The 19,232-nt window shown below is 34.3% G+C and overlaps 1 protein-coding gene across 2 annotated transcripts; it reads left to right on the top strand.

Annotated features, from left to right (window-relative positions):
- The first annotated feature begins 3,191 nt into the window (after nucleotides 1-3,191).
- Nucleotides 3,192-19,232, top strand: LOC139149081 (uncharacterized). Of its 2 annotated transcripts, XM_070720623.1 has the most exons (6): nucleotides 3,192-3,387; nucleotides 9,079-9,120; nucleotides 11,635-11,884; nucleotides 12,513-12,683; nucleotides 14,583-14,788; nucleotides 16,819-19,232. In XM_070720623.1, exons 1-6 carry the CDS (start codon nucleotides 3,295-3,297, stop codon nucleotides 17,032-17,034), a joined length of 978 nt encoding a protein of 325 aa, XP_070576724.1. In that variant the 5' UTR covers nucleotides 3,192-3,294; the 3' UTR covers nucleotides 17,035-19,232. The 2 variants fall into 2 exon arrangements, with proteins under 2 accessions (XP_070576724.1, XP_070576725.1); XM_070720624.1 differs by lacking the exon at nucleotides 9,079-9,120 and having other exon boundaries at nucleotides 3,193-3,387.

Here is a 19,232-nt window from a genome sequence, read left to right as displayed (position 1 = left end):
TATTATCGTCTCCTTTTCTTTTCAATTTGTTTTATCAAGATTTAGTGGATGAATTGTCGTCATGTGTTGGAGGTATCAGGATTAATAATTTGTCTTTTAATGTTTTTTGTTATGCTGACGACTTATTGTTAGCTAGCCTTTCTGTTACTGGTCTTCAAATATGATCGAGATTGCAAACAAATATATTACAAATCATGGCTTGTGTTTCAATCCTAAAAAGACAAGCTGTGTTATTTTCGGTAAGTGTACACTTACACCGCATCTTTATTGGTTACTGAGTGGTGTAAAACTGGATGAATGTGAAAGTGTGAACTATTTAGGTGTTACACTTTCATCGTCTAATCCTAATGATCACATCAGAAATAGAATAAATGCATGTAGGAAAGCTTTTTATGGACTTCAAGGCGCTGGATTCAGTAATGGCCATATTGACTGTAATGTAGTCGCTTATGTATGGAATGTTGCCATAAGACCAGTTTTATTGTATGGTATTAACTGTGTACACATGTCTAAATCATCAATTAATGAGGCCGAAAAAATCCAGTCAAAATTATTAAAAGCTGGGTTTGGCATTCATAAATATTGTAGAAGTACTTCTTTCCTGAAGGCAATTAATGTTATGAAAATTGATACGTCTCTTGAAATCAGTTCTCTTGATTTGATAAAATCCATCTTCAGTAATAAATCTCGTGCACGTTGTTTTTACCTGCATCTTTTGAATATGCATTTATGTGGTAGACTGCATGGTCACACTGATTTAGTATCACGTGTTAATAGAATTTGTGTCAGAAATGGTATTTCACTTTTGCGGTATATTTTTGACAAGCAATATTCTCAGTCGATCCTTAAAAATATGAAAACATGTTCAAGGCCAGATGGGCTGACTGACAGCATTCGCCAGTTGTTACTTGCAAAAGATTTACACAGTCGTCATCTTCTTATATGTTATTAAGACCATTTTAAACTTGGAATTTTTTTTGTCTTGTACCGAGTGTTTTCATTTAATACCTGATTTTTAAATTGTCATTGTATTAGTTTTTGTATTTCTCTTCTTTTGAAGGCTTTATAATAAAATAATAATAAATAATAATATTATATAAACACAAATTACTTCAAGTATAAAGAAATAATATATGTTACTTAAGTTTAATGTATTTAGCAATCTTCAGACAGAGAGTCAGAAGTAAAAAGATCCGTAGCTCTACACTCTCCTTCATATGGTTGGGACGTACCATTATACTGTGTTTCTAGGTGGTGTTTAATTTGATAAATAATAGTTGTTTTGGTGGTGACATTTTTGAACAAAGCAACTCAGAGCGATTCTTTAACAGCGTAGATTCGCGGTTATTTTCTTGATCTGAAGCCGTATTTACCATCAAAATCTGTTTGGTCGTCAATATCATCCTTCTTGTTGTTGTTGTTGTTGTTGTTGTTGTCCGTGAGCACCCACCTGATACGTCCAAAAAAGCCGCCAAAAATGTTAACAAGCTATTAATGTTCTCTGTAGGCTTTAATCGAACCATGTAAATGAAAGTGTAGAGCTAAGCTAAGGATCTTTTGAGTTCTGACTGCCTGTCTGAAGACTGCAGGATGCATGAGACTTAAGTACCAGATATTATTACTTTGTACTTGAAGTAATTTATGTTATTCTTAATGACGCTCTGCTTTTAGCATCGAGCACTGTAATTACATCTGTATATACATATATGGCTACATCCACCATGATAGATGTACAGAAAGAAAGAAACAAAGACAGGGAGATCTAGACACCAGATAGCTACAAATCCTAAAACTTTTATTGCTAATGTTGCGCATTATTTTGGGCCAGTGGGCCTTTCTCTAACATACCATGGCAATTGGCAATCAAGGTTTTCACTATTTTGTGTGAGTCTATCGCTTGTCAGATCAGTTTTCTGCATGTATACATACATCACATGTAGACTGTCGTGGGAAACAGTCTATGCTTTTGATAGTACGATTTTGTGTTGTGCTGTACTTCCATATCGATTCCTGCTAGACAAATTTACCAATATTGTTTAACCTTTTAGGCCTAAAAAACTTCTCAAACATCCAGGGCAGAATAACACGTTTTCACTATTTTACATATATTAAGACAATCATAGACTTCACTTGTCATAAAAATCCTTTTGTACATATTGTGTTCCTTTTCTATCGCTTGTCTGCGATCACATATATGTATAATACAGGAATCGCCATGCATGACAGAACCTTGCAATAGCTTGCCAGGCTGACACTTGCAATTTTCGATATTTTGTAACGATGACGGCATTGAATAGCAGCCCCATGCCAAAAATGCATTGTGTAAATCGAAAAGAATAGCATTGACCTATCAAGCTTAAATGTATTTTAATGATGACTATTATTCTGCAAGCAAGTGCCAAGTTAGCTCAACTTTTTTTTATATTGATTTCGTTCAAACACTCTTCTGACCGGCCATGTGTTGCCTTCGTAATTTCTTTTAGGCACTAGCTTAAAGTTGTCGTTCTTAATTGTAAGATATTTTCATGGAATTTCAAATATTCGAAATTTAACGAGGTTAGATAGATTTGCATTCTTTCCTTATTGTTGATGATCTGTGCTGGTAATCAATCACAACTGTATTTGCAGCTACTTGGCTACCTGTTATCTTATTCGTTCTTTCGGGAATAAACACTATTTATTATATGGTATTAGATAAATACAGAGTCATCACTGAAAATTGGGGCCATGGTTTTTTGGAGGGGCCGTGGTTGTGCCTAATAGGATGTGCAAATGTCACAGTGTGCGTTGTAGCTCCACTTTTATCGACTTTTGAAGTCAACCTTGACAACCTACGTACTAACATTTTAACACAATTGCGTTACTTGCATGATTGCCGAGAAGCAAACTTTTATTGTCTGTCAATTTTTCCTGAAGAGATAAAGGCCTAGCTCTGTTCGCGGTAGTGACGTTTTTCGAGATAAATCAACAGCCCCTCACCAATATGAAATGGTTCACCCTTGCTCAATACGCGAAAATCATTAAGTGTAAATATTTCAAGAGGGATCTTAAGCTTATATGTTTTTTATCAATAACCCTGTCGGACTATCGAATGGAATTCTGGCTACTAATGCTGCCGAAAAATTCCACGAAAATATAAATTTACTGTGGACTTTCGTTTCTGATGCGCAGAAAACACTACGCATTGCACGTGTTCAGATTACAGTACGCTTTGCGTGAATTGTAGCATCGCATCGTCTCACTTCAGTTTCTCCATTGTCATACCACTTCTGCTTGAGTGGGAGACCTGTGCGCATGGACGGTGCCTCAACTAGGGAGCTTATGTACGAAGAAGTCAACAGTGGTGGTCGTGAACTTGCCTTTAATATGGCTGATGAAATGTACCAGGTATGAATCAGCATGAATGAGCGTTGAATTCCATCCGTACATTGCCAGTGCTTTTAGTTGGGTACAACGATGAGTACTGGATCCACGGCAAATACTTAAAATTCCATGGAGGGAAATGCATGGAATGGGCCCGGGAAAAGAGTTCCTTCTTCAACACTGCACTCGCAATGCTTCAGGTTTACGAATGGCTCAAGTTCTAGTCTTTCGAATTGCCAGTGCGCTATGTCCAACGCATTTTGGCTATCCCGCCTATCATTATTGTGATTGAACCTGTAGTCACAGTGTCTTCTGGCACTAACGACGTCACACGTGAAGTCGAGCGCTCAGCTTGTAGCCTGTGTTCCTACGTACGTGCGTACGTGATGTTCGTGTGCGCCGCCATACATATGCTCAGAAACAAACGGAACAGCAAGCCATGTATATAACTTATATATATATATATATATATATATATATATATATATATATATATATATATATATATATATATAAGATATATATATATATCAGATATATATATATATATATATATATATATATATATATATATATATATATATATATATATATATATATATATTTAAACCGTATTTTCTGTTGCGATATTACAATAGATAGGAAACTGAAGCTTCCTCTATGCCCCCCGATCTATGCCTCACTGTGATTCTTACAGGGCAGTGCAGCTCCTTTGTATGACGAGTATCGCTGATTGCCAAGGGCCGCACAGGTGTTCAGATTTTATAGCGGGTACGTTTTACAATAAGGATGTGTTGGGAGCCGATGATGCCGTACAATTGTTGGCGTTTTGTGAGAGGCAACAGTTTTGGTCATTAAAAAGCCCATTACAATGGCTTTCTTCATCCCGCGTGTATGTATTCATCCGTCATAGATTTACGTAGTGACCTGGTGTGACCTTTTTCAAATATGTCACCGTTGAGCGTAAAGGTTCGAAGGGATTCTTTTACAATTACTTACTATATAACTTCCGCCTGGGCAAGAAATACATCCTATCTTTTTGTCTCCCCTCTTACTATGAACACAATTTTGTGACAGGACATTTCGTTCACTCCGTTCAGCTGAAATGTATTCTGATAAGAATTTTCTTGTCAGTTGTCTGGTCGTGCCGAACAACTCTAAAAGGCCTGGTTTTTATCACAGCAAAAATTCATCATAGGAACAGAAAGTTTGATGTAACGTTGTTATAATCAACTTCCGGGAAGTTGGAAGTTTCCTGTACTCTGTTTTATTAATGTGATGTGTTTCCCTGTCTCTGCTAGATACAATTAAATAAAAATATTACCTTTTTAGTTTTGTCAGTTATTTCAGTGTTCATGAAATAAACCAGTCACTTGAAGTAAACAACATTCTAGGAAAGCGTTTTGTATGATGTACAGCTGTAAGTAAATTTCTATTGAAATAGTCAGGTTCCTTTGAAGTAAGAGCTTGGGCATCAATCAGATCCAAAATGAGAATGATCAAATGGATAAACCATTGACGCTCAAGAGGGTGGGGGTAAGATATAACCCATGTTTCCATGGGGATAGGGTAAGAGAGAGCCAGAGTCCATTTGGCACTGAGGGGGTTATAAGGTAAAGATGATTCATTTTTAACATTGCAAGAAGAAAGATACATTTAAGAAAGAAAAGAATGCACTTTAAAGTGCCAGTAGCTGTAACTTTTGATTATTTTTTTACAACTTCTCTTCAGTGTGTCAATTTCAAGTTTTTGTTCTGATTCCCTAAGTGTGTTGAAACACACAGTATTTATCATGTCAACATAGTGTCATCAGTTTCACAATCATTTCATAACAAAAACTTCATCCCTAGCAACCTACATTTCAACTTTGAAAGCTATCATTGTGACCAGGTACTTTTTGAGAAAATCTTGGTGTTATTAATTTTGAATTGTTGGCTTCTAAAATATGCAAATTTCATCATTATTTTACATTTTATTGTTTTAAATTCATTAAAATTTAGGGAAAAAATTCAAAATATCCATATGTAGATTCATGTTGACTTTAACAAACCTGATAGAGTCATCTGAAGGGACCTGTACTCTACTAGCCACTGATGATTTCAGATGAGTTGTTGTGGAGAAGATTTTTGCAAACTTTTCCATTTTTTAGAAGCCGATTTGCATATTTTCAGCAGTAGCACTTACTACTGAAATACTGGATTGCTATCTGTTAATTGCTGATACACCTTCATGCAAACTTTAAATGTAATACAGTTGGTGAATAGGTTTTCAAGATATATCAGTTGACAGGTATATATACAAACACACAGACACATAGTCCCATTGGCTACCCATGCTATCCATAAAGTAAGTGGGAGCAGATAAAGTAATTAATGCAAGCAACAGGTAGAACTATGCAAATTATTAATAGTATTGCAAAGTGCAAACATCATCAGGATTATCTGAACATTTTCAGCATGTTTATAATATTTATAATATGAAGCATTCTGATGTAATATTTGAAGAAAATTGAAAACCAAGTTAACAAATCCTCATGGAATTTAATATGAAGCAATTATAGGGAAGTAATCATGAATAATTATAAACAAAGAAACAAAACAATCAGAGGTAGGTTTGGATAGTTTTGTCATAGAGAGTCTCCTGAAATAAACTGTAAGTGACCTCATCAGTACATACAACTGGAATAGTCTGTCCTTCCTCTTTCTCTCTGACATTTGAAAAATGTAGTTTACTTCCTCAAAAATTATTTTTCATATGTAAAATTCTTGTTCACAGCAGGAAAAAAAACAGTGCTTGCAATGCTTGAGTCATAAGAGTTGTACCACATCCTTGCATACCTAGGGCAGGACTTCAGATATTGCTAACAAGGCATGTTGCTTTTGTTTAAGAGTATTATCTTCATTCTTACAGCAAGCAGTTGTAAAAAATTTGCATTATATTTGATATAACTGGATGAAAAAAGTAAGCATTTGATATCATCTTTTCTGTTTCAATGTATGCTTCAGTCTTTCAGTTCTTTAAGAAATTCTTCAAATGTAATACCAATTTTTGTTTTTGTCATTGTCATACTATTTGTGTTGATGTTAAACAATATATTGCATTCAATGCAAAGCCAAAAACAATTAAATAGTTACAGTTTGGCATGTTTGGCTGCCTGGTTGCCATGGCAACAAACTGATAGATCAGAGGACATGATAATCACATGCAATATCTTCCATAATATTCTGGCATATCTTCTAACATGGTTTCAATGTTGCATGAACTAAATTTTTTGTTTCCCTGTGACAAAATCAGAATGTATGCCAACGTGTAACTTGGGCAAAAAAGTGTTGTAAATCTAACCAGACTTTGCTGCGCATTACTCAGAAGAACCATGCCTGGATACTTTGAAATGAAAAAGTATGAATAATTATCAATAACACTTTTAATTGCAAAACACCACTCTTCACTTTCCCTAGCCAGTGTTTAGTGTCATAGACATTCGGTAAAAACTGTAAGTATTAGAATGTGCTATTTCATATCACATGAAGCATTCTTATATTCTTGATTTTTTTCACCATTTCATACTTTTAATAGGGTGCAAATTAAGGTACAAACTTTGATTATAAATTCACTTTTGTTCTGTGCAAGGCAAATTCGACCACGAAGAAGTGGTGATCGCAAATGACGTTATTTTTGTTTCATTAATATGCAAAAATAAATATTTGTTTGCATTTTCAGCAAGAAAACCTGCTGCCGTTTCAATGGATACTAAAAGTCTCACTAATTTATGGCTCAAACTACAAGCTGCAGCAACAACCACGCATGCAACTTCAAAATTTGTCTGAATTTTATTCATAAGTAGTCTTGTCCGATATCGTGCATGTGCAGCTGTATTTAGTAACAAACCTTAAATTGCGATCATCGCTATTTGGTCTCTAATATGTCAAAATTGAATCTGCCACTTAAGATTTTGAACAGTGCATTAAGGTTTACAAATATCAAAGATGAAGGAAAATGTTGACTGAATTCCTGGCTAGATTGGTTTTAGAGTGGCTGTAATTTCAGTAGCTAATCTCAGTCTAGTTTAGTCTGTCACACATGGCTGTCAATGTTTAATCTTTTGGTGAATCATTTGCACTGTAGTCATTTGTATATTTCCACAGGATGTCCCAGATATGGTGTCATATCATATATGAACAATCATTAACTGAATTTTCATCTGGGTCAAATCGAGACACATCAAATTGAACTTTATAATCAAAATTTTGTGTCTAAATTATGTATACCAACCAGCTTTATTTCCAATTGACAAGAAGCTTGCAGCAAGGATTAGGTCAAGTGCCATGCGCAAGAAAGATGGTAGCTAGATAGCAGATGCTAAGTGTCTACGTCAGTAGATGAGTAGATAGGTAACCAGTATAAGATGTCTACGTCAGCAATGCAAAGTGACTTCGGGACATGTTCAGCAGGCAGCCTAGCTCCGTGGACTTACAAACTGGATTTGTGTTAACACACAATTCCTTATTTGTCATTCCTGTTTTTGCATTGTTATCATCTCAATCTATGTATACTGACCAGTAAATGATTATCTTGATTGCAGTCCAACTTTGCCACACCCAAAATGAATAGTATGATATCTTTAATTTGCTTTTTAAGGTAGAAGAGTACTACACATGGGCTGTGCAATATATCACCTTTATACGTCATTGCTTGTATTGAAGAAATGCCAGAAAAATGCTGTTGTAATATTGACAGTTTCTTGAGACTAATGAAAACTTGGTAAACTAAGCCATTTTAAAAGTTTTCACAAAACTTGAGTCATTGTGCGTAATTTTAAGGTAAAATGGAAAGGCTCTATTTGCTGATTCAGAACTTCTTTTAATTTTCATTAGAACCATTGCATTTCTCATAATTTCTGATAAAAAATGTAATTTTGTATCTTTATTCTTTGGTTACTGGCCTGATTATGTCTTTGTATATTTGAGAGTTACATTTTCATTTCAGACTACCTGTATATTTCAAACCAAGGCCAAAAGGAAATGACAACAATTCAATCAATAATTTACTATGAAGGGTCAAATTAATTTAATCACAAAGTGGCAATGACTCCAATAAACCAAAGGGAAAAATGTATTGTCATGCTATATTTCTCAATATCTAGGTCAGAAACACCTATTTTTCCATAATTATCCTATTTAGAAACCACCAGTACTGCCTACAACATGTGCAGTTATGAAGAAAATAACAAAAACTTTTGATTTTTTATAGCAACATTTTAAGTTTACTCCTTTTCGTGGTTGGAAGATTTAAGGACATCAGGTTGAAAATGACAAAATTTATGCCATGTTTTAAAAGGACGAGTAACTGTAACAGTCTGATTTTTCACTGTTTTATTGTTTTGTGTATCAAAATTGCAAGATCTTGTTCCATGTTCCACTCCCCAAGGCATTTTCATCACCCCAGCAACTATGATACACTGTTATTGTCACTTTTGAATTCTAGTCTGGACAAGAATTCACTTGTTAACAATAACAATGCAGTCTACAAATGTTCGGGCTGAATTGACAATTATTAGCTGAACACTTTGTGTTTCATCATGCTTTAGGGTCAGTAGAAGAAGAAACTTGTTGATATTACATGTAAAATCAAAAATAGCAGAAAAAAGCCTAAAAAGTTACAGCTACCAGCCTTCTACAAGTTTTTATTGTGTATGTTGGTCCATTTTTCTTGCAGCCAGAAGAACTTTTACTGTCAAGTATGTCCCAACGACACCAGGTACTTTCATTCTGATAGACTGCCTGCAGCTTATGTCATAGTGTCTTCAAATACAGCGTGTACATGCATGCAATTTATTAAGACCATGAGAATGCTTTTGTTTACCATAGGAACCCTTTCAAGTTTTCTCAGTTAGATTTTTGTGAAGCATCTACTGCTCATATTTCATTTCTCTCAACTTTTTAACTGCTTGAGAAATTTTCAAGGACACAAGAGAAAATTATCCATATTTTAATGATTGGATAAATCAGTCATAAATTACCAACCAGCAAGTAATGCTGTACGTTGATGTGAACCTGATGTTGACAGCCCGCCTGCTGTACAATCTCTAGACACAGAAATTTATGCATGCAAGATAAATTTTATGTTTTCTGTCAAGAGTGATGCTATTAATGCAACCTATTGTCTGTTACAGCTTCACCAATGGTTAACTCATTATGCATGACATTTTCTCAGCATTGTGAGCAAAGCATAAGCAAATTAAACTAACAAAACATTCAGTGCATATATGAAAGTTGCCTGTTCAACCATCAGATTTATATCTTCTAAGTATTGCTAAAGATTCTGATCGGAGACCAAAATAATGTTATGCTCTCTGTCCAACTTCAGATTCTGAAGTAAAAAGGTAGTTTAGAAAGTGTGAAATGCATCTACCAACATCTGTGTATGAACATTGAAATGATTTTCTTTCATTTCTGTTTGATCTTCAGGTCATTATACTGCAGTAATTATTTATTTTGAAGAAGACGAGCATTGTTAAATACTGCCTAAATTGACCAGTAACTTCTTTCAGTTGATTACATAATGTGGTTCTGAAAAAGCACTGAATTGTCAACGATAGCTTCAATTTTTCCAATATGTTCAATTAAGGAAGATGATCTCTGTGTTATTTTCCTGAAAATGATATTTCAATATTTTACTTTAATCTGGCTTGAAGGAATCTTGATTTAGAATACGAGGAAACTAATAGGCCTTGAATATGAATTGGCACAGCATGCAGTGATTGAATCTAAATGATTTTACTGTCATCACAAAGGGATAAGATAACTGTTTTTGACTTTCAATTCAGCCATGAATTTAAATCATTTTGATCATATATGATCTGAATGTCAAAGAATAGTTAGCTAGTGAAAATTTAGTATTGACCAAGGTTCTGACTCTCGTACAATAATCAAAATTTGACCACATCAGTGACAAAGTGAGTGACTTTGACCACATCAGTGACAAAGTGAGTGACTTTGACCACATCAGTGACAAAGTGAGTGACTTTGACCACATCAGTGACAAAGTGAGTGACTTTGACCACATCAATGACAAAGTGAGTGACTTTGACCACATCAGTGACAAAGTGAGTGACTTTGACCACATCAGTGACAAAGTGAGTGACTTTGACCACATCAGTGACAAAGTGAGTGACTTTGACCACATCAGTGACAAAGTGAGTGACTTTGACCACATCAGTGACAAAGTGAGTGAATTTGACCACATCAGTGACAAAGTGAGTGACTTTGACCACATCAGTGACAAAGTGAGTGACTTTTCACTCCACTGAGGCTTTGTATAATGAAGTAAAGTTATGCATTGCCTGTTTACATGCAAACTAAAAATCCATCATATATCAATTTAGCACCACACATCTGTAAGTCAAATTTAGTGTTCATGTAGATCATCCAGGTTTCATTATTTTACCATTCTTGATGTAAACACAGTACTACTTAGGTTGACATTTGTTATACATCAAGGATCATTGGCCTATTTCTAAAAAAACAGCTGACATGTTCTCAAACTAACATTCTCAAAGGATTGTCAGAAGGTTGAAAATAAGGTATACTACTATGACATATCATGCCACACACAATAATGACAGAGAGGACAGTATAAAATAAAACATTTTGGTGGGAAGTTGGTGGCAAATGCATGAATTTTGTTTGACAGTATCAAATCTAGTTTTAAGACTATGGCTGTACCTTAAGAATGCCTCAATATTGAAATTATTTTGCTGCAGCATTGTCATTGGCTACATCTGTGTCATTTTTTTTTGAAATACTCAGAAAAATTAGGTGCAAATAGGACTTTTTAGGTGAAAATAATTTGAAAGAATTATATTGAACCATTCCCTTTCGAAAAGGATAATGAAAATCAGGGTTCACCATGAAAAATTGGGTACTAGAGAACAAATATACCCAATATTTACTGCTCAACACTTGAAATTCCAAATGTTGAGTCTATGGGGAAAAATAAAAAGTGAGCTGCTGAAAATTTTGTTTACTCCATGAGCTTCAAAATGAGCCCCAAAAGTAATTAACCAAATAAAGTATTGTTAAAGTTCCAGAGTCCGAATATCTGTTCCGGAAGCTCATTCATCCATAAGACTACGTAATATTCTTTTTCAGTCAGGTATTGCAATGAGTTAGATATTCTTCAACAAAAGTTTCTTTCCTTGTTGGAAATTATGAAATTTTATCTACAAAGTATTTTCATTTTTTTACCCAAATACATGGTTACTTTATGCAGGTTACAGATATGGCTACAACCAGACCTGGTACCACCAGCCAGCGAGTGGCAAGTCCAAATATACCAAGAATATTCAACCACACAATGTATGACCCAGCATCAAATATGGTATTAAGTGAAACCAATATCCACATGAGTCGAGCCAGACTGCAGTCTCTGATCTCAGAACGAACCAGTCAGATGTACCAAGAAACAGTCAGAACTTTTACTGGAATGCACGATAATCTGTCTTATGAAGACCTTCTTGCTAGTAAGTCAATACAAGCAATCCTCCTGCCTTCTGCAGCTGTGCATGCTGGTGAAAGATAAGCTATCTCCTCCCTCAAATTTCAGCTCATAATCTTATGACTGTTCTAAATGAAACCTATCTTTTCCTTTGAGTCCATGACCTTTCTGCATGTAATCCCAACAATCCGTCTGAAATGGTGAAATAGTCAATTTTATAAATAGGAAGTAAGTTCATCAGTGTGGACTGTGGACTGTGACCTTGCCATGGTTGTACACACAGCTAGCCTAATGTTGACTTGAGCAGTTGTTGAATGGGAGATGAGTTCTATTTTTATTAAGTCCTGAACTATTGAATTGGACAACATCATAACTTTGTTTTCCTTCAAGAATGATATTTCATTGCAAATTCCATGACAGTTATTACCAAGAAGATATATTCACATTTCTTCAGAAGTTTAAAAGTACAAACTATTCAGAATGACCAATATTTCCAAATTAAACCATGCTAGCCCTGTATAAATTTTTAGGAAGACAAGTGAATAAAAGAGGCAATGAATCTAAGTGGCTAACTTTCAACTTCATTTATGATAGTAAAATAATCACACTTGTCGTTTTCTCTCTGTCTTCATCAACTCCTCAATGTACTGTAGGTTTGCTCTTCGATGGAGAGAGTCTCCTGGTAAATAACCAGTACATTTACTACAGTTTCGTTTCTTTTCTGGATGAGTTTGGCAAACCAACCGAGAAACCGCCAATGAGACAGGGACGTGCCTTTCTAACAACTCAGAGGCTACTCCTCTTATCAGCTGAGAACACTGCAGGTAATTCTATTGTATTTCCTTCAAATGGGGTGTTGTTTTATTGCTTTAAAGAGTACTGTATAATCACAGTCCCTATAATATATATGTGGTATAATATAAGTACTAAAAATTAGACCGCACAACCAGAGAGTGTTTGTATCAAAGCTTTGTTTATCACGTCAACATTACAGGTAAGCCTCAATTAAAAATCAACAAAGCCTCAATTAAAAATCAACAGAGTCTATTATTCATTATTCTTTGATCATATGACTACCACAATTATTGTGAGTCGGTATGCTTATAATCATCATGAGGTTAAAATTCAATGAAAAAGCTGCGTGTGAGATTTCATGTAATACTGCAATCAGTGTAACACTAACAATATTGAAGATGAAATGCACTTTTTATTAGTCTGTCAGAAATACAAAGTTCAAAGAAAAAACTTTTTCAGCAAAATTAATATCCCAAATGATACAACTGAAAATCAGCTTATTTCTCTTCTAACAAAACAAGAGCTGTCTTAATGAACAATTTGCAGATAATATTTTTACTTTATATAAAAAAAGAAATACCTAGTTACATTTATTATTAGCTACTATTATTATACTGTATTACTTTATCTTTATTGGAGAAAAGTTTGAACATTTTTATATTACACTTTTATTGCCATAAATGTGATATAAATCCTATATTTACGAGCAAGCAATAAATTATTATTATTATTATTATTATTATTATTATTAGAGAATGTTACCAATCATATCTAAGGATCAACATTTTACAACAAAGTCAGTCAGCAGGAAGAAGCATATTATTTATTAATACAATTTGTCTCATTTCATAATTCACTTTGCACAATTTGAAATATCAGGGACCAGAATATGTGGTCACATTACCACCAGTGTCAGACCATATACTGCTGAACACTATACTTTTACATGATATGTCATTTTTAGCTCCTGTGTCTATACATGGGAACTTATGTCATACTTCTGTCTGTGCTGTCTGTTCCTGAACATGATTCTCAAAAACTGTTTGTCATATTCAACTTAAATTTAATGTACATGTATGCATTACCAAACAAGGAGTGAAAAGAGTTTGGTTTGTGAACTTGCATGATGAAGATTAATCCTCTTTCTCCCATGTTGTATTTATTTCTATGGTTTGTCTATGGAGCCTGGTAGAAAGAGGATTAATTTGCATATATACTGACTTTGGACAGTTGTGGATATCTTGACAACAGCTGTCCAGAATTTGGAGAAATTTTGTTCATGTGTTACAAGCAATGACCTCACTTACGTTTATGAAAATGATAATATAAATTGCAACTTGTACTCTTAAGGATATTCTTTGAAATTATTCATTTGATGGCTTTTGAATTTGGTTTTAAGGTGCCTTAGGATGACTTGTATCAGATTTCTTCATCATGATGAAATTTGCATATCTAAGTTTTTACAGCCAATTTTTTTTTTCTTTAAAACATCACTTTCGAGATATAACGGCTAGTCCGATAGTTTTCAAATTTGGTGTGATGTTTAGAATGACTCAAAACAGATGTGTTGAACAACTAATGACAATACTTGCATGTGTCTATTTTTTGGGGCCGGTTTTTTCATTATTGGACCAAATTATATCAATAGGTTAAATTCCGAATTCAAATGAACCAGGGTACAAACAAACCCACGTGCGAAAACGCACACAGAAATACATGTATTTCTCTGAAAGAATTTGTCTTGTAGGTTTATTTGTAGTTGTGAGCTTCCATGCATGATCTTATTCAAAGATTTAATATAGTGACAACAGTTTGAAAAACAACATTTTTTTGCCAAATTATCTCATTTTGATCACATCATTTTCTTTGAAATATTTGTCAGATTCACAGGTGCATCATCAGTTCACTTCAGGTTGTTTGCTTTTCAGGAGCTTCTCTCTCCAAGTTTGGCGATCCAAAGAAACTACCCGGTGGTTACAAGGTGCAGACAAGCTGTAATGACACACTGAATTATGTGTCAGTTCCTATCAGCTGCTTTCGCAGTGTTGAATTGTATGCATCAGTTGGAGCACGATCAGAAGTCAATATTCATGGTACAGCTCCTTGCTGCTTTGGACTTTGTGGATGCTTTGGGGTAAGTCATCAGAACCTGACAATAAAATAATACAATTTGCAGTTTGTCAGTTAAGGAACTTGGGGACAGATATTTGGACTCTCAAATTTAGGCTTTTCTGGTCTACTGCTCTGGGAGGGGGTGGGCTCATTTTCAAGCACTAGGAGTGAGAAAACTTTACAATATCTTTGTTTTTTGAAACTTCAAAATTTTATTTTATTTCACATGGAGTTAGCATACAGATGCTGGCGATTTTGAATTTCAAATATATCAGTAAAGTTAGGTAATTTTTTGTCTGGTACCAAACCCTCCATGGTAACCATAAACTCTTATTCTTTATTTGGCAAGAGCACATTTGAAAGTTTCATTGAGCAAAAGTTTAAGTCTTTCACTTTTGAGGCAGGGAATACCTTAAAGGCATGTTAATTGAACTCAAGTAAAATTAACCATGGATTATTGGGTCATGCACATGTGCTGACTCTGTGTTATTACTATTTGTTTCGTACACCTTACACACTAATAGTTTCTGATTCTAGTTTGTGTGCCATTCCTCAGCATGTATATAGAATTTGTGTGATGCTCAAATATCACACTGTCGTGCATCCTACCCCTCATTGAATATCTTGCCTCCATGAATAAAAAAACCATTGTACAGTGTTGTACTGAGATAAGCCTTATTATCAGCACATTTCAATGTGGAGAAACGCCGCATTTAACATTTCATTGAAAAGATAATTCATTGACTTAAAGGCGGACTTCAAATTGAAAGATATTTGAAAAACATATAGAGAAGTCCAGCAAAGCAATACTAAATATACAGGTCTGATCAGTATGTGAGTGACCTGATGTACTAATGAGATGAAGTTTCAGCCGCCCACATTTTGCAGATCAAAGTCTAACCTGTGGTATGTGGCATCATTGTTACAATGAGCCATTCATTATTTCACAGTGACAAGATAATTCAGAAAAATGTCACCAGTGTTTTGATATTCAATGTGGTCAATACCAGTATGTATCGACTCTACACTGTACTATTAAAGTGTAAGCTTTGTGTTTGCTGCAACATTGGTACAGTAATAATTCTACTTCTGAATAAAAATTACAGGATTTGTTCTGCAGAGTCAGTACACCCAAGAGATCATGTGATGGCAGTACAAACAAACCAAAATGTACAAACGCGTATGGAAAAACATACATTTCTGTACGCATTTGTGCAAGTGGTTTCATTTTTACCACTATTCATTGGAATTCTTGGTTTGACCTATTGCACGCACACACCTGTCGCTCTAAATGCCATACATATTTCTTGCCATCTCTTTAGAAAAGGGTGAAGTCCAATGACTATATAAGGTGTACATAATATGGACCTTCTAACTAATCAACTCTTGAATCGATTTCTCAAAATTGTGTAAATTTCAATCCTAATACCAATAGTTTAATAATATAAAATTTTCTTGAAGCAAAGGGAGCTACACTGACTCCAATGGCACGTCGGTTTAGCTTCAAGAAGCCACTGTATGGTGTATTGTGTACCAGAGTCTACATGTACTTCTAAAGAGCAAATAGTTTTATGCATCAGCCCAAATGCCACGTACGTTGCTTCTCTATGCTAACGCAATGCAGACATGATGTGAAAGAAGTGTTTTTATGTTTTAGAGTTGCAGTCATTCAGTATGAGAGTATATATGACACACAAAGCAAATGTTTTATAGTTTCAATCCATAGTCACTTTAGAGAATTTTCAAAGAGATATTGTGTGCAGTGAAAAATATTACTTGGTATAAAGTTAAATGACTATTGGAGTAGTATTATTTAACCTTCATTAAATATGCAAAATTAGCAACATTTATACAAACCAATATTACTTACACTTTCCCAGAAATCTTTGTGTAAATGTAAGTTTACAATTTTATCCATTCATGATGAAGTCACAGTAAAATTTTGTCATTTTGCCAAGCATAATTTACAATTGATTGAGTAACAATGTAAGTTGTGATTGTTTTACTCATAATGTTTATTTTTCTTCATTGTTTTAAATTTGTTTTATGCAGATGGATATGTGTTTGAAAAGCTGGTTGTATGACCCTCCTCAGTGCAGAGCATACAATGATCGTTATGTGACAATGGGTGTGATCATGCCACCATGGGGTCACCGTGTGATGCTACAGATGTACCTCAACCCAGGAGTGACACTGACCACCGTCAAGGATTTCATCCGCGACTTGCAGCGCCATGCACCTGGTCTTCATGATCAGCTCAAACCTTAAAATTGGTGTCAGGTACAGGAAGTTTCAGAATGTGAGCTTGAACAACCTCAAAATTTTTGACTGACCCGAGTTCCTTTTGTTTCTTGAAAATTGGGGCAATTAATCTTCCTCATCTCTGAAAACACTTATGACAATCAGTGTGCCTTTGTATAATGATTTTCAAATTACAATTTTTTTAGAAACATAGTGCCGAAACATCCATTTTTCGGATCAGTTTTATACCACAAATGAAAGGGTTACCATCATCACACAATGCTAAACATTTCCTGCCATTTTAAAACAATCTTTTGAGTTTAACAGTAACTGTACTCTTATCCTCCTATTTGCAATGTTAAATTTTTAACTTTTTTTTTTAAAATCTGATTTTTTCAATATTTACAATTATAAAATTTTACAATCTTTTGGAAAAGACAATTCTGTGACCTTTGAAACAAAAGTACAATGCAAAGCTTATGTAGGTACTGCATCACAGTCAAATTTTTATTATTTTAATATCCTTTACTTCAAAGACATTTTAGAAAAGATTTGCTTATTGCAATTACAAACTATGCATTGCAAATTAACTGTATTTTGATGAGTTTTCATATACCTGCTGAAACTACAGCTGTGACTTTCCCATGACATGAGTTTTTTTACATTAAATTTTGCAATAATCAAAGGAACAGTGAAAACATGACGTGTTAAATTACATCAAATGTATCTCAGTGCCTAAGATTGGCGTCATTGTATTACAAATATTATGAAAGTTGCTATTATTAGTAACATGACGCATCTTTTGTCACTTCTGGATCAGTATGCAATGCCAGCCTCAGCATATCATTGGATTACAATTCCTTCTCTTGGTTTATACTGATATGTTGACTGGGTTTCAGAAAGGAAGCTACTAAAATCAACTTTTTGAGGTTCTTCACATGCCATACTGTGACCATTTTTTGCACCCACAATTACCACCATAGCCACTTTGACTGTTTGGTATTGTGTGAGACAATGGCAACAGTAGCTCATCTTCATGGAGTTTTGTTACAATAAGAATGAAAGGTCATCATTTACAGTATCCCTTTCACCATAATGGTTTGGCCCGAACCCAATGTTGTCTATGGACCTTTTTACACAGAAATTGGGGAGAAAATATTGAGAAATGTTGTAATGGAAGTGTATGCTATTTCTTGTAGATCAAGAAATTGTTCCTATTCAACATGCAATATATTATTTTAAAAAACTATAATTGGTGTATTTGTATTTCCAGTATTGAAAACAAGCTTTTTATTATCATACTCTTTTGTTCCACTGCATTCTACAGTATTTTTTTTCAGTTGTCAGTTACTTCTTTTATACTCGAGAGAAATGTATTTTCCTACATTATCTACTCTGTAATGTCATGTACTGTGAGTGATTTGCAGTTGGTACGGGGCTGTCACAGTTAATTGATGTACTGTGAGTCAGTTGGGTGTCACAGGTAATTACATGTATGATGATGTGAAAGGGCACTTCAATAACAACAGTATGAATTATACACATCTTTGGAAAGTTGTAAAATTATTTAGCTGTAGCTAGTATTTTCACTAACTTATTCCATTGCAATATAAACAGGGTTTCTGTTTTAGTGATTCCCCACGAGGATGAGAAACTACAAGGATTGAAATTGTCACCATGATACATTATAAACAACTTGCAATATGTTAACGCTTATGAATACATTATTATCAGGACTGAAATTTGGTTTGATGTTAAACGCACACGTGTTAATTTATTGACAAATTGGCATTTTGATTCGAGTTTTGTAGTAGAACAAGAAATTGTATCCTACAAACAGCACAAACACTTAGGAAGGCATAAAAAGTGACAGTCATTCAAGTTGGAGTTTTAAAGATATAATGTATGAATTACTGTAAAAATTTGAAAGATCAGCGCATGACATGATTGCGATTTGGTTAAATGTATGTATAACAAAAGCTATCAAACAGAATTTTTACTTTGCTTGCAGTTCTACAGAAGATTATGAATTGTTCAGTGAGGCCCATTAACGTGTTAGCTCTGTCTATAGAGAATGCCAAAGAAGCAAATTATAAAATTTATCAAACATTTATTTTCAGAAGTATCATTTAATTATTCACTTTTGCATAATTATATATATATTGTTTTTTTCGACAGATTTAGAAACATTATATTGTATCAATAAAGTGAATAAATAAATATCA

The sequence above is a fragment of the Ptychodera flava genome, chromosome 14 (genome assembly GCF_041260155.1).
Source record: "Ptychodera flava strain L36383 chromosome 14, AS_Pfla_20210202, whole genome shotgun sequence".
NCBI classification, from domain to species: Eukaryota; Metazoa; Hemichordata; class Enteropneusta; family Ptychoderidae; genus Ptychodera; species Ptychodera flava.
This window is presented reverse-complemented; position numbering and strand designations above follow the sequence as displayed.

Coding starts and splice junctions, on each gene's coding strand:
- LOC139149081 (XM_070720623.1), top strand. CDS start 3,295: ATGGACGGTGCCTCAACTAGGGAGCTTATGTACGAAGAAGTCAACAGT. Junction 11,885..12,512: donor TTATGAAGACCTTCTTGCTA/GTAAGTCAATAC, acceptor AATGTACTGTAG/GTTTGCTCTTCGATGGAGAG. Junction 12,684..14,582: donor ATCAGCTGAGAACACTGCAG/GTAATTCTATTG, acceptor TTTGCTTTTCAG/GAGCTTCTCTCTCCAAGTTT.